Here is a 15674-nt window from a genome sequence, read left to right as displayed (position 1 = left end):
GGGATTCGATCCCGGGTTGGCTGGGAAAATTGAACCCCCTCAACCACTCAGCTAAGCTTCAGACTTGTGTTAGTGGGTTCAAAATTTAATATATACATATAAAATTTTAAAAATTGATTAAATATACATATATATACAGTGTTATTTTTCAACGAAGTGGGTTCATATGAACCCACTTGAACCACTGTAGGTCCGCCCCTGGTGACAGAGATGAACAAGCTATAACAATGTTATTGAGAGGAAGATATTTTTGCCATGTTGAACTGCATGGGTAGACTGCCATGTCAACTCTAATGACAAAAATAATATTTAAGGGTATTTGTGGTCCAAAACATAGACGGCAATGATAGTTCGATCCCAAACATATATTGAAGGATATATAAAAGCTATTTCGAATATTTCGAGGGTAATTTTGATCCTTTTTCGGAAAAATAAAAATCAGTTTATTCTGGCAAATAGTTCAATCACTTTCTTTTTCATCGGCTTCTTCCACCACTTGATTAAAAAAAAACACTTGATAATTATTTTTTTTTAAAAAACTTTTATTTATTTTGTAACAAAAAAATTATTCAATTACTTTTATATTTTTTACCTATACATGGTGTATTATTTATTTGCCCTTGTAAGGTACATCGTCTAGTCAAGTTCAACATTTTCCTCATTAACAATTAAAGTCATAACTTGTTAGCAATATTGTAATTATTTCGAAAGATTTATTTAGACAACTAAGTTAATTTGAGCTAAAATAAAATATTTAATGCGAATAATCAAATCTATGTATCTCAAAAATACATGTTAATCATAATAAATATAGAAAATTAATCCAATTCTTTTGTACCCCAAAAGAAGAAGAAAAAGTAGTACTTCAACTCCCTTTTTAAACAAACAAATTAAAATGGTTAATATGATTATGTTGCAACATATAAATAAGTGGAGAAAGTAGAAACTATTGTAAGGTGAGAAACTTTGCCAATTTGGAGTAGGAAGTGATAAAATATTTATGTATTCACCGTCCTTTTCAAATCTGTTATTAATCCTTTTCTTTTATAGTTTTTATCTGTTTTATAATTGTATATTATTAATATGTTAATATAGCTTTTTCCGTTTAAATAAGACTATTGAGTCTGGAATTCTTATAAGCTAAAAATATGTAAATGTCATTAAAATTGATAGTCTTAAATATGTCAGGTAAAAAATTGAAATTAAAAAATTGTCAAAAAAAAGAGACAGCTTTTTAAATGAACTAATAAGGAAAGTAAGATAAACAAAATGAAATGAAGGAAATATTTATTTTGTACTACATATTAATTTATTATTGATTCCTATAACCACGAGAGACTGAAGAAGTAATACCATTAATTGTGATATTAATAGATTATTAATATTAATTTATTACCTTACGACATCTATCTCTTTTGTGTTATCATTGATTCTACACTTATTACAACAAGTTATGCAATCAAAATGATTCCGTTTAGATTGATTTAATTTAAATAGATTTTATGTTTCAAGTGCTTAATAACAATTTTTATGTATTGGAGGTTAATTTATGAGGAAAACTAATAATTATAAACGATAGAAAAACTAATATAATTAATCAAAGAAAACATGCTTTTAACTAAAACGCAATAAGTTGGACAACAATTTCAACTTATTATTTTTGGCTTATTTTAGCAAAAATATATTTTTCTTAAAAGATATTTTCGAACTTCATCAAACATGATTAATATTTGAAAAAAACTTAGAACCAACTTTTAAATTCATTCAAACGAGCTTTACTAAAAACAACGTGTTTTTAGTTCAAGCATATATTTCCTCGTTCTTTAATACTCGAGGAGAATAATACATTTTCATTATCCAACTACAATAACTCTATATAGATGTAATCGCGAGAGGCATGTATACATTTTTGAGAAATATAAATATAATTGAAAAATAAAAAATATACTTTATAATAGAAATATTAAGTGAAGTGAGTATCCCAACACTTTTTCATTATATTTGTAAAAAATAAAAATATTTTCTCAAATTCTCTGTTTACGGATTATTAATAGTTAATTCACCAACAACTCACGTCTCCTTTTGAATTTCTTAAATAGTAATTAAAACAAAGAAATGTTTGTAGCACAAAAATTAATATAGGATTGACATCTTTTAATTAAATACAAATATATTTTTAGTTATTCAAATTTTTAAATAAAATGATTACACTTCAACGTAACAATAACAATCATAAGGTCCTGATTTATCTCTCACTGTCATCTATTATCAAAAACGATTTTCATATATTTGACACATTAGAAAATATGAAATATGAGTTAGATGTGGTGTTCAAAACGCGTGACTCCCAACTGTTTGATTGCAACCTTTTACTGAATTTAATGAATTGTTGAAATTGTCCAGGTTCGTTGTTACTTGAAGGGTTAGGTAGATAAAATTGTAAATGGAGTCATAATTAATGGATTTATTTTTCATAAAATATAAAAGTTTGATGCAAAGTTTTAATTTTTTTTAAATAACTTAACAAGTGTATTTTGGCAAAATAGAGGAATACATTCACAAACCAGTTAGTAGCTACAAAACGACTTCTTATAATAAGTTATTTGGACTAGTCTTTTCATATTTGATTTCATATTATACACACGTATCCAGAAATTAGTATAACAAAAGATCATAGTATTGATGACGGAGCTAGTTTTCCACCTATGAATTCTACAAAACTCAAACAGTTTTGATGCATAACTAGTACTAGTAATGTCTGCTGAAGCTAATGGAGCTAAACAAACTCTCATCTCTTGTTTGGCTGATCCTGGTGATGCTCTTTTAGTCCCTGCCCCTTTTTACCCTGGGTATGTATGTGTGTTCTCCAATCTTAAACTTGTTCATATATTATCGGGAAACTAATCAGAGGCGGAATCAGGATTATGAGTTTGAGGTTTCTACATTTTTTGTTGATAGTGCAATTGGAACCCACAACTCTATTGTCGAAAACATTTTCACAATTCCTTCCTTACCACTAAGTTGTCAATCAGTTTTGTTAGGAGTCGTTTACGAGTTAATATACATATATATTTATTGATTTTTCTAGTACATATACAGGATCTACGGAAAAGCTATTGGGTTTGCTTAAACCACGAACTCCCACCTAGCTCTGCCCCTGAGAACACAACAGATCCTTATTTGTTTTATTCATCTTCATCGTTTCTCAAGCTTAAACTCCTGCCATTCTTTTTTTTTTTTTATCTTCTTCATTGTATTGCTTTTCTAGATCTACCATCACTAACCTTCACCTTTTTCGCCGATAGAAATGGATATCAAGACCTATATTTATACTTTTTTCTCTCTTCATCTAGAAAAGCAATACCTTCTTCATTGTATTGCTTTTCTAGATCTACCATCACTAACCTTCACCTTTTTCGCCGATAGAAATGGATATCAAGACCTATATTTATACTTTTTTCTCTCTTCATCTAGAAAAGCAATACCTTCTTCATTGTATTGCTTTTCTAGATCTACCATCATTGTCCTTCACCTTTTTCACCGATAGAAATGGATATCAAGACCTATATTTATACTTTTTCCTCTCTTCATCTAGAAAAGCAATACAATGATCTTCTTCATTGTATTGCTTTTCTAGATCTACCATCACTGTCCTTCACCTTTTTTGCCGATAGAAATGGATATCAAAACCTATATTTATACTTTTTTTTCTCTCTTCATCTTACTCTCTTCTTCCCACAAAACAACACTAAAAAAGAGGAAGAGAAAGAACAAATTAATCGTAAAATGTTAGTCAAGACTCTTATAATTTAACTCAAAAAAAAAGAAAACCATAACAATTTAAAGTGGACGAAGAGAGTAGTAAGTAACTTTTTTACGTAGCATCTACGTATAATCATTTAATGGGTTGTTTGACACCTTAATTATATTCTTTTCCGATGGCCATTCAAATAATTGACTCCGATCCCCATCCATTTCAATGTCATACACAAAAAGACAACTCAAAGACTCATAAAAATAAAGTTTAATCTGCAGCAGATCCACACCTGTTTTCTCCGTCCTATTTTATGAGTTAGTTTGATTTGATATAAAATTTAAGAAAAAAGGGAATATTTTTTAAAATTATGATAAAAAATAAGTGATAGATATTTGTATGACTATAAATCATGTACATTTAAAGTTATATTATTATTATTTGATATAGAAATATATCATTCTTTTTTACACTGACTAAAACGAAAAGTAAATCATATACTATATTGAAACAGAAAGTGTAATATTTTTGAAGCTATATATGCAACACCTATTGATCTATCTTAATTCTTAATTGAACAAAACAAATAGTAAATGATAATAATAAACACAATTGTAAATCACCTTATTGTCATTTTTATTGTTGTTAACTTCAAAATGGAATCTCTACATACATAAATTGGGATGCCATTTCAATATTTATAAGGATTTAAGTTATATACGCAGATTTGCTAAGGACATACGTTGGGGAACTAATGTTCAACTTGTGCCCATTTCATGCAAGAGCTCCAACAATTTCAAGATTACCATAGAAGCTATCAAAGAGACATTTGAAAAAGTCCAACAAGAAAAAATCAAAGTCAAAGGCATGATTTTGTCCAACCCTTCTAATCCATTAGGCACTATTTTGGATAGGGACACACTAAAAAAAATCTTGACCTTCACTAACGAACATAACATCCACCTTTGCGATGAAATCTATGCTGGCACCGTATTTGATGCTCCACAATTCGTTAGCATCGCTGAAATTATGGATGAAATTTCATGTGTTAATAAAAAATTGGTACATATTGTGTCCAGTGTTTCCAAAGAAGTGGGTTTTCCAGGATTTCAAGTGGAAATTGTGTATTCCTTCAATGATGATGTCGTTAATTGTGCTAGAAAAATGTCGAGTTTCAGTCTTGTTTCCTCTTTGACACAACATTCTCTACCTTCCATGTTTGGCAATGGATTTATCGAAAAATTTCTCATTGAAAATACTAAGAATTTAAGGAAAAGGCACGAGAAATTCACTAGCGAACTTGAAAAAATCGGAATCAAATACTTAAAAAGCAATGCTGGGGTTTATTGCTGGGTGGATTTGAGAACTTTGCTGAAAGAGCCAACACCTGATGCTGAGGAGTCACTAAGGAAACTGATCATAAATGACGCGAAGCTCAATATCTCACCTGGATCTTCTTTTAGTTGTTCGGAGGCAGGATGGTTTCGAATTTGTTTTGCAAATATCGATGATCAAACTATGGAGATCGCCCTCCAAAGAATTCAAAAGTTTGTTGACTCTAAAATGTTATGAGTTTCAATATGTTGTCTCCTAATTATCTGAGGAGTTGTTATTATTATTATTATGAATAAAGTTGATGTATTATTATTCACAAGTTTATCAGTCAAATTTATTTTGGTACTATATGGTTTTTAATTATTATTTTATTTTGGTCAAATATTGAACTTTTATTTAATCAAAAGTGAATCATTTACAAATTGATAGTTCCACTGAACTCTAGGAACTAGACCTCGGAAAAAAAAAACCTCTTCTGTATTAAGAAAATTATAACATTTTTGGTATAGCTTTTAGATATCTAGATTTTTTTTGTTTAAAATATCAAATTAATGTAATCTAATTTAACATTTAAAATTAATCAATTTGCCTTTCAAAAGACTCAACGATAATTAAAAGTGGACGGAGAAAGTACGTAAAAGTAAACGGAGGAAATAATAAATATTATATGAAAAATGTTGGTGGACTTTCTCAACAATTTATCACCTATCACTTGAATTGAAAAATGTTGGGAGTGATGTCTCTTTCTCATATACTCCATGTTACTAATTACTTTTCCACTTTTGAATTGTCACATCTATTAAGAAAATAATTATTGACATAGTGAATTTACTATTTTACCTCTTTTAATTATGAAGTGGATGAATTAAAAAATTAATATTTTCAAAAAGTTCTACCTTTTTCGAAGTAATTAATTGAGGGTATAATAAATTATTTTTTTTGATCATTTCTTAATTTATCAAAATGAACAAATAATTAAGGATAACTATAAAAGAAAAATGGACAAAGAAATAGGGACGAGTATATTTAAAGCACACAAGATTCTATTCATTCTCTTCTGAAGACTTTTTTGTCCAACGCACGTGCATCAAAAATATTTATGTAATTAAATAGTTTTTCCTTAATAAAAGGGTTTATAAACCAAAGAATTTATATAAAAAAAAACAAGAAGAAGAAAAAGTATCTTGTGCATGTTAGTGATTTTTTGGAATATATATAATTAAAATACAAAAAAGTCAAAATGTAATTATATTATATAGTAATAAATATATCTCGTGTGTTTTCTAAGCTTATAAGAGGTGACAATGCCATAAATGAGGAGCCTAGTTGAGAGAAAAGACGGTGAGAAAATCCCTAGAGATAGAGATAGGACATTAAGGGCCCGTTTGGCCATAGATTTCCCAAGAAAACTTGGGAAAAAATTTGGCAAATATTGTTTGTCCATACACTTTCTCATTATTTGGCAAATTTTTTTGGCAAATAACCCAAATTCCCAAATACTAGTTTTTTCTAGTATTTGGGCCAAATCTCATTATTTCAAAAGATTTAAAAATTCAAATTTAACACTAAACTTTTATCTTTTACAAAAACACTTTATTTATTAACACCAACCAACTCAATCAAATCTCCATCTGCTAACTAACTCAATTAATAAATTTTTCTATTATAAAGAGCATACATGTACAAGAGCTTTTATACCCAAAAAATTAGTTGAACAACTGTAGTAAAAGCTTTGTGGCAATCCTCTGTGGAGAAACAAATTGAAGGTAATTTGTAAAAATCTACATACATTTTCTTACTATAATGATGCTTTTTGATTTGTTGCGGAAGTCATGAATCTTGTTACGCGACATTTCTATTTTGCTATGTAATACAAGTTTATGGTTAGTTTTGATAGTTTTAAAAACTTATGGGCATAAGTCATATTTCTTAAAAAATTGAAATATATTTCCCAAATACTATGGCCAAACACATGGTGAAATTTCACCCAAATAATATTTGCTAAATATATTTGGAAATCTATGGCCAAACGCTAGCTAAGAAAGTGGCTATTGCCAATTAAAAGTATAGAATTCCCACTAGCAATAGATACTAGTTTAATTCGATTGAATTATTATGCAGGTGATTGATCATGCGATTTTATTCCATGATATGAAAATTATGGGAAGAAATCAGCGTTTGGACATGTGATTTCACACTGATTTTATATTTGAAATTTTAAATTCTCTAAAAGTCATGATTTGAGAATTTCAAATCATTATATGGTTTTTTCAAATACAAAAATAAACCCACCAGTTTATATTCTGTTAAAAGTATCTCACATATAATTTATATATATCTACTAGCTATTTGTTTCATATGTAAATAAAAGTTATAATTCATATCATTACTATTTAAATCGTTTATATCTCATATAACGATTATTCTCTCCAATATAAAATTATTTTTACTTCAAATCAATTCTTAATTTACCATTTATATTCGCTAAATTCATTATTTTCTAATCAAATTTATTGCTAGTACTTCATTCAAATCAATGTTTAGTAATAAAAAAAATTCATCATTATATTAAGTGGACAAGACTAATCACCGTGACATTAATTACAAAAATAATTTCCTTATCTACTAACAACTTGAACACTATAACTTATGTTCAATTTTTTTTTATTGAATTAAGGTTTGAGCAATAAATGTGATTTTATAAACTTTTGTTTATTTGGTAAGATTGTATAAACAATTGGAACAATTTTGATAGTTTACAACTTGTGGAGTTTTTACGTTAATGAGAAAATATACAACATAAAAAGTTCAAATATGTCCAAACAAAACTTCAACTCCATCTCATAATTTCATATTGTATGGTCTAACGATCCTAAATCTCTTACACCATCTAGTAATCTCAAAAGGTAGTCAACCGCGATATAACTGCCATCTAGTGATAATATTGTAATATTAATTCTATCTTTATTCATTTTGTGTAATGAAAAGAACACAAAGTAAAATATGTTACAAAGAGAATAATTTTTTCATTTCAAAACAAAAGAAGAGTTTCTTTAGAATGTGATGTAATGGTCTTTAATGTCATTAACATTCACAATGCGTTATAAAAATTAACTCTTGAGTCTACAATAATTCATATTGAAAATATCCTATATAAGTAGTGTCTTTTGTGAAAACTACACAACCAACAAAAAGAAGAGAAAAACCTTCTTCTCCTTTTTTTTTTAAAGCTTATTCTTAGAATATTTTTTGGGTAATTGATTTTGGGTAACCTCCAAACTTTCAGCCACGAGTGTACGTGTTTGAGAGCAACTATGGACCTTGGGGAGCGATCAGCTACAACGATATACACTGGAGTCGAGCCGAAATCGCTTTCAAGGCAGTAGTTTGCCATGACATAGTGTTTGTAATAGGTTATTTACTACTTTATAATTTCAGTCTAATATCAATATTGTAGTATTTTTCCCAACAAATACTTGTGACCTTGTAAAATATATATTTATAGTTAAAAAAAGCATCAAAGGTAAGTAAAATCCTATTTATACTCTAACAAAAATTATTCAGAATTCCGTATTTGTTTACTGCTAATAGTTTCATGTCAAATTCTCAACATTATAGTCTGAATTAAATTTATTGATCATGAAAATATAATTAGTGTTCTAGAAACTTCTTGTTTATTGGCCCTTAGAATTTGAAGATCCTTTTAATTTAATCTAATTCAAAACGCTTTATAGTTATTAATCATACAAATTGAATATATAGAGAATTTGAAGAAAAGGAACAACTTAAATCACATTATTATATCATGTAATTCTATTCGATCTTTATTGGAAAATTATCAAATAACAATCGAAACATATCAATATTATTTTAGGTGAACATTGTACATATGGTGCATATGAAGGCAAATAACATAAATGGATGATTTAATCTTTCTAATTTGAGAGACCTAGGAAGATGGAGCCATGCATTGAGGTTTTGAAGGGATTAAGTGTTGGGAAAAGTACTACAATATTGATATTGGATTGGAATTGCAAAATACTCCCTCCGTCCCTTTTTAGTTGTCCACTTTAGAAATGACACACAGATTAAGGCAACAATGATTAGCACAGTGAAGTTACAATTTTACCCTTATGACAACTTTTCACTTCAAAATTACAACCACTTATTTGAATTCAAGTGAAATAAATTGGAGGGAAACAACATACACTTTTACAATTTTCAAGAAGTGTAAATAAGGGTATAATAGGAAAAAATTTGTTGTCCTTTCTTGATTTGTCAAAATGGACAACTAAATAGGGACAACCAAAAAAGGAAATATGGACAAGTAAATAGGGACGGAGGGAGTAGTAAACAACTTATTACAAACACTGTATCGTGGCAAGTCATTAGTGGCCTTGAAAGCGATTTCGGTTCGACTTCGGTGCAAATTGTTGTAGCCGGTCACTCCCCAAGGTTCCACAGTTACTCTCAAACACGTGCACTCGTGGCTGAAACTTTGGAGGTTGCCCAAAAAATATTGTAAGAATAATATAAGAAAAAAAGAGGAAGAAGTTTTTCTCTTCTTTTTGTTTGTGTTGGTGTCTTCTCTTCTTGTTCACAAAAGGCCATGCTTATATAAGATTTGCAAAGAGGAGTTTGAAGGTGAAGAGTTAAATTTGTAAAACGTATTGTGAATGTTAATGACATTAAAGACCATTATACCACATCCTACAGAAACTCTCCTTTTTGTTTTGGAACGGAAGTGTTATTCTCTTTGTAACGTATTTTACAAAGAACGGAAATATTGTTCTTTGCATTGTATTATTAAAAAAGAAAATGAGTTTTAAGAGTCGCCACTTAATTTTTAACGAAAAATCAAGAAAACTTATTTTTCAAAAGATTAAAAACAGAAAATCTAATGAAAATATTAAATGGGGTTCGGGGTTCATATTAATGTTCTAGGAAGGATTTTAAAACACCTAGAAGATCCGCTAACATGCGGTTATCCGATAATTAACGATTTTGAGAAAATACGCATACTTGAATAAATAGAGAAAGCAAATAACTTTTGAACTCACTTTTTCTTAGGGGAAAGGGAATAAAGATGTTATTTAAGTAGAAAATACTAGATGTTTTAAAGTCAAATAAAATATATTTATTTGATTTTAACAATTATGGTTAAATCATCATTTGGGGAATTGAATTAAGGAAAAACCTTAGAATTACCTAACAAATCAACAATTAAACAAATACGATAACAAATAAAATAAAGAGAGAGAGGGCTTGGGCCCAAGTCTTGTTTTATGTTCGCCTGTATCAGCACTTGGGCCTTTGGCCCATTTAAATCACTGGTACCTGTCATAATCTAACATAAATGAATTGTTTTTCTTTTGGGCCTTAGACCCAATTCTTCCACATGTCCTAAGAACTAACAAGTGATAATAATAAGGAAAAATTACAAAAATCTCACCTTTTAGTTTACTTATTACCATTATCCCCTATAAGTTTTATGAATCTCCAAAATCCCTCATTTTCACGCATCAGATTAGTGTATCATGTATAAAATGTACATCAGATTAGTATAGCATGTATAAAATGTAATGTATCTTACTTAACGATTAATGTATCTCGTGCATCAGATTAATGTATCATCGCTTATATTATTGTATCCGTTTGAGGGATTTCTGTAATTATAAACTTTTAAGGGATAGTTTGTAATTTTGCCTTAAAAATATGTGATTTCTGTAATTTGCCATAATAATTGCAAATAAAGGACTTAGCCCAAAAAGTAACAAATACAATTTGAAAATAAAGGGGTGGGCCTTTGGGCCCAAATTTGCATGTATACAGCATATACACTAAGTACATATTGTTGTATAGTTGTACATCAGCTCCAACTCTGTCCATCAATCTTTTGGGGGATCGGTTCTTCGATTTTTATGGCTGGCTAACTTTATAAAGGTGGAGTTTGAGCCTTTACGGCTCTCTCGAAATGCAAAGGAGGAGGATGAGCCCGTGAGGACTCGGAGAAAGATTCCACGTGTTGCAGAGCAACAAAGTAAGGGCAACAATGAGCAGGGGAGCAGCGATTTCACACCAAATAAGACTTCAAAAATCGAACAATAAATTAGAATATCCGAACCGACTTCAAACAAAGACCCTTTTAGAAGTTAGAACTAGAAAATTGTATTCGAATTTCTTAAGTGTAAAAATTGATTGTTCAAGAAAAACTCCAACCCCTACAATGGAGAAGAAGAGAGGATTTATAGGGGAAATTCTAGGATTCTCTTGTGAGTTGTTGTTCATGCCGTTCGATTTTGTAAACGTTGGAGAGGACGAAGTTACTTTTCATTTGGCCGTTGTTGCTGTGACGTTGATGTTGAAAACGTCTGGCTGGCTTTCTTCTTGAACAAGGATTGGGCAGAGTCAAGTGGAAGAAGTGGGCTGGAAAATTTGGTGGGCTGCGTGGAAAATTGTTGGTGCTGGATTGGTTGGAATTGGATTGGTTTGGGGGAAAGAAATTGGCTTAATTGGGCTGAAAATTGAAAGGGAAAAGGCTCAAAATTTGGTCCTTTAAGATGGGTAGAAGAAAGAGGTTAGGTTTGGCCAAAATTGTAATAGAAATTAATTAACAATTTAGCCAAACGGATAAAAAGGGTAATCAAAAGAATTAATCTTCATAGATTCAGCTAAAATTCGAATAGGATGAATTAATATAATTAATTTATGAGCTTTTTAATCTTAACAAAATAAAATAATTAACTTAATTATAAACTAATTAATTTAAATACAAACCAAGTAACTCAAAATTGTACTTATGATTTAGACTAAACCAAATTAATAAAATACTTAGCTAAAGAAAAATAAAAATAAAATCTTTTTGGTATGATTTTCAAATATTTGTAAAATATATTAAATATATGAGTAGATACATAAAAACTAAGTACTATTTAAAGACGACCATATCACTTTTAAAACCTTGAAAAATATTTGAATTTTATAAACTAATTAATCCAAATCATTTGATAATTGAGAAGCTTGAAAATTAATTACTATTGGGGAACGTCAAAATTGGGTGTCAACATGCATTACACAAAATCAATAAAGGTGTAATTAATTTCACAATCCCCCACTAATGCAAAGATAAAGAGTAAGAACAAAATTTGGACAAAAGGAAGGAACATGTACTTAAGTGTCAATATCTTTCGATTTGAATTAACACAGTGAAATGAGGCAATCACTTAATATCCACAAAGTGAAGTACTCTTGAACTGAATGGATATGAATTGAGACCCCCATATCACATCCTATATCCTTAAATTTTAAGCAACCTCCGCGATACAAACAAAGTGCTTTTATGGTCATGCACACACACCTTGGGTCTAATGAGTGCTCTAGAAAGACGACCTAAGTTTTTCATAAAAGGAGACCACACCCTTACACTCACGTTGGTGATTCCATCAAGTCTATCTCAAATAGACCACCTTAAGGCTATAGAATCATTAAGAGAAAAATAAGCTCAACCTTATAAAGCACTGCCTCACACCATAGGGATAGAAAATGTGGTGTATATTGAGGCCTAGCAGGTCCACCACATTACATTAATCAATGGGCTTTAGCCCGATCCACCTCAACGTTTCAAGGATTATTTTCCTTGTCAAGCCCTTGGTCATAAAATCCATCAAATTTCTTACAGACCTTACATATTTCAAGGAAATAACACCCAGTTTCAACAACTATTTAACCGCACCATGTTTGATGCGAATATATCTCCTTTTTCGATTATACACACTATTTTTGGCAATTTCAATTGTTGCCTGTGAGTCACAATGAAGAGAGACTGGTGAAGCTTATCTTCCCCACAATGACATATCCGCCAAAAGATTTCTCATCCACTCAGCTTCTTACCCTGCCAACTTGAGAGCAATGAATTCTGATTCCATGATAGAACGTGCTATACAAATCTGTTTGGAAGACTTCCATGAAATAGCACCTGCACCCAAAGTAAACACATAGCCATTGATGGAGCTAACTTCATCATTGTTAGTTACCCAGTTTTCATCACAACATGAGAATTAACAGTTGTAGATGTAGAAGCATTATTTTGCACATCACTCGGCACACTATTTTTCAAAGGAAAAATAGGCTCAAAAATTTTTGCACCTCTAGATTTACAAATAGAATAATCATTTTAGAGACATTAATCTATATGCAACACTATTTTGAGTATAACCAATAAAGACATTATTAGAAGTTTTAGAACCAACATTTACTCGTTTAAAATCAGGTAAATCAACCTTAGCAAAACATCCCCACACTTTCAGAAATTTCAAGTTAGGGGCAAACCCTTTCCACAACTCATATGAGGTCTTGTCTAACTTCTTATGAGGGACTCTATTAAGAATATAGCATGCAGACAAGACTGCTTCTCTCCACATATTGTCAGATAGACCAAAGCTTAAAAGCATAGAATTCATCATTTCTTTACGGGTTCTATTTTTCCGTTCGGCTACACCATTTTGTTAGGGAGTATAGGGAACACTAACCTCATGTATAATATCATTTTTCTCACAAAAAGCTTCTAAAGTTTTAGTACTATATATTCACCGTCCCTTTTAGATCTAAATCTCTTAATTTTTCTGTCTAATTGGTTTTCCGCTTCTGCTTTGAATTTCAAAAACATGCTTTCAGTCTCATCTTTAGTCTTAAGAAGATATACTTTAGTGTATCTAAAAAAGTCCAGATATACCTTAGTGTATCTAGAAAAGTCATCAACAAAAGTAATGTAATACTTTTTTCCACCTTTGCTAATAGTAATCTTGAAATCTGCTAAATCTGAATGTATTAGTTCAAGTAATCCAGTCTTTTTACTAATAACAGATTTGAAAGGTTTCTTGGCATGCTTTGCTTCTACACACATAGGACATTTAGAAAACTCATCAGTTTTATCATAGGAATTTATTCCATTTTTATAAGTCTTTTAATAGAAGCAATATTAACATGATCTCGTCTACCATGTCACAAGTTAATAGACTCAACAATATAAGCAGAATTTGAAGTACTTGCATTATTGACAATCTCTTGAACAATGTTCAATACAAATAATCCTCCACTAAGATATCTATTATCAACAAAGTCTCCTTCACGTGAAATAATTATTTTATCAGCTTCAAAAATAAGTTTAAGGCCTACTTTATTGAGAAATGCTCCGGAAACTAAATTTCTACAGAGGGAGGGAACTTACAAAATGTTGTATTATATAAACTGGTTTTTTTGAGCTTGTAGCTCATTCTTATTAACAGGTAAAAAAAAAGGGCCAAAAGTGAAAAAATTCCTATTTTATCGGATATGTAGTAGTTATTTCCTTCTTTTTGCTATTCATATTCTCTTTTTTTTCATAACAAATTTGTACAGTAATATACAAATATTAATTGATGTATATATATATATAATCAACTAGTCTATGCTAAAAAGCACTAAGGAATCACTTAGAAAGTATGACCCACGATGGCTACATAATTTATGGAGACATTGAGTTGTTATGAACTCGTCCCCACATCGATGTTCAATACTACTCCCAAAATACTCAGCTCATATGTTTTTTTAAAAAAAACTTTTTCTATGGTTTGAGATAATTACTCAAAAACTAGCTCAAAAGCACTCTTGGAAATCAGTGTTTCCTCTCTTGTTTAAATGTGAAAACATTCACTCTTTGGAAATACTTAGTTACCATATATTTGAAGAAATGAACTTCATTTGTTACTCTTACTTAACTCAAAACTCAAGTCTTAAAACAAGTTTAAAACATTTGCAAAAGACTTCTTCAAAAGACTATGAACTTTCTAGACTTGGCTCTTAACTTTCCTTGAATTTGAATTTATGGATTCAAGGTTATGATTCATGTTTATGGATGGTTCTAGGTGTTTAGAAATCATTTAGAGTAGTTAGAATCAATAGGAAGTGTTAGTACACTTTAGAAGGACTTAAAAGGCTAAACAACCAAAAACGGGTTGGGGTAGACAGACCTGACGCACTGCCAGCGCGCCGCGCCAACCCCCAAAGTTCAGAGACCACTTTTTGGTGCACTTCTGGCGCGTCACCTCAGCCCTCCTAGCGCAACGGGGGCGCGTCACCCCAACCCTCCTGGCGCAACGGGGCCGCGCCACACCAACATTCCCCTAGGTGAATCTGATGAATTTTTCCTCTCGTTTTCTGATCTTAATTCGATTAATTGCAATTCTTTTTCTCAATATCTCTTTAGATTCAAGTACCCAATACATACACACAAGAACATAATTCAAAGAAACTCTAATAATCAACATTAAACTCTCAAGAACTCCTCAATCTCAACCCAAATTCAAGAACGAAAGCAATTCAAGAACACTCATTAAGAACATTCAAACTTCCAATCTTTTTAGGACGAATTCACGCTGAAATAAACATGTTTGGCACGTGGGTGAACGAACCCAACATTATGAAAGTCTCACATGCCTCGTAGGATCAAATCCTTGACGAAATCCGCAATCAATTCCTCACGAAGACGACGAAATCTTGAGTTTTCCTCTTCTCTTCTCTCTTGAGTTCTTCTCTCAAAAACCCTAAC

At 30.5% G+C, this 15674-nt stretch overlaps 1 protein-coding gene across 1 annotated transcript; it reads left to right on the top strand.

Moving 5' to 3' along the window:
- Nucleotides 1-2715: 2715 nt before the first annotated feature.
- LOC102599253 (1-aminocyclopropane-1-carboxylate synthase 4-like) lies at nt 2716-5389 on the top strand. The gene is made up of 2 exons (XM_015307942.1): nt 2716-2849; nt 4480-5389. The coding sequence occupies exons 1-2, from the start codon at nt 2755-2757 to the stop codon at nt 5324-5326; spliced, it is 942 nt and encodes a 313-aa protein (XP_015163428.1). The 5' UTR covers nt 2716-2754; the 3' UTR covers nt 5327-5389.
- Nucleotides 5390-15674: the final 10285 nt, after the last annotated feature.

This window comes from Solanum tuberosum, unplaced genomic scaffold, assembly GCF_000226075.1.
Source record: "Solanum tuberosum cultivar DM 1-3 516 R44 unplaced genomic scaffold, SolTub_3.0 scf00069, whole genome shotgun sequence".
NCBI lineage: Eukaryota > Viridiplantae > Streptophyta > Magnoliopsida > Solanales > Solanaceae > Solanum > Solanum tuberosum.
This window is presented reverse-complemented; position numbering and strand designations above follow the sequence as displayed.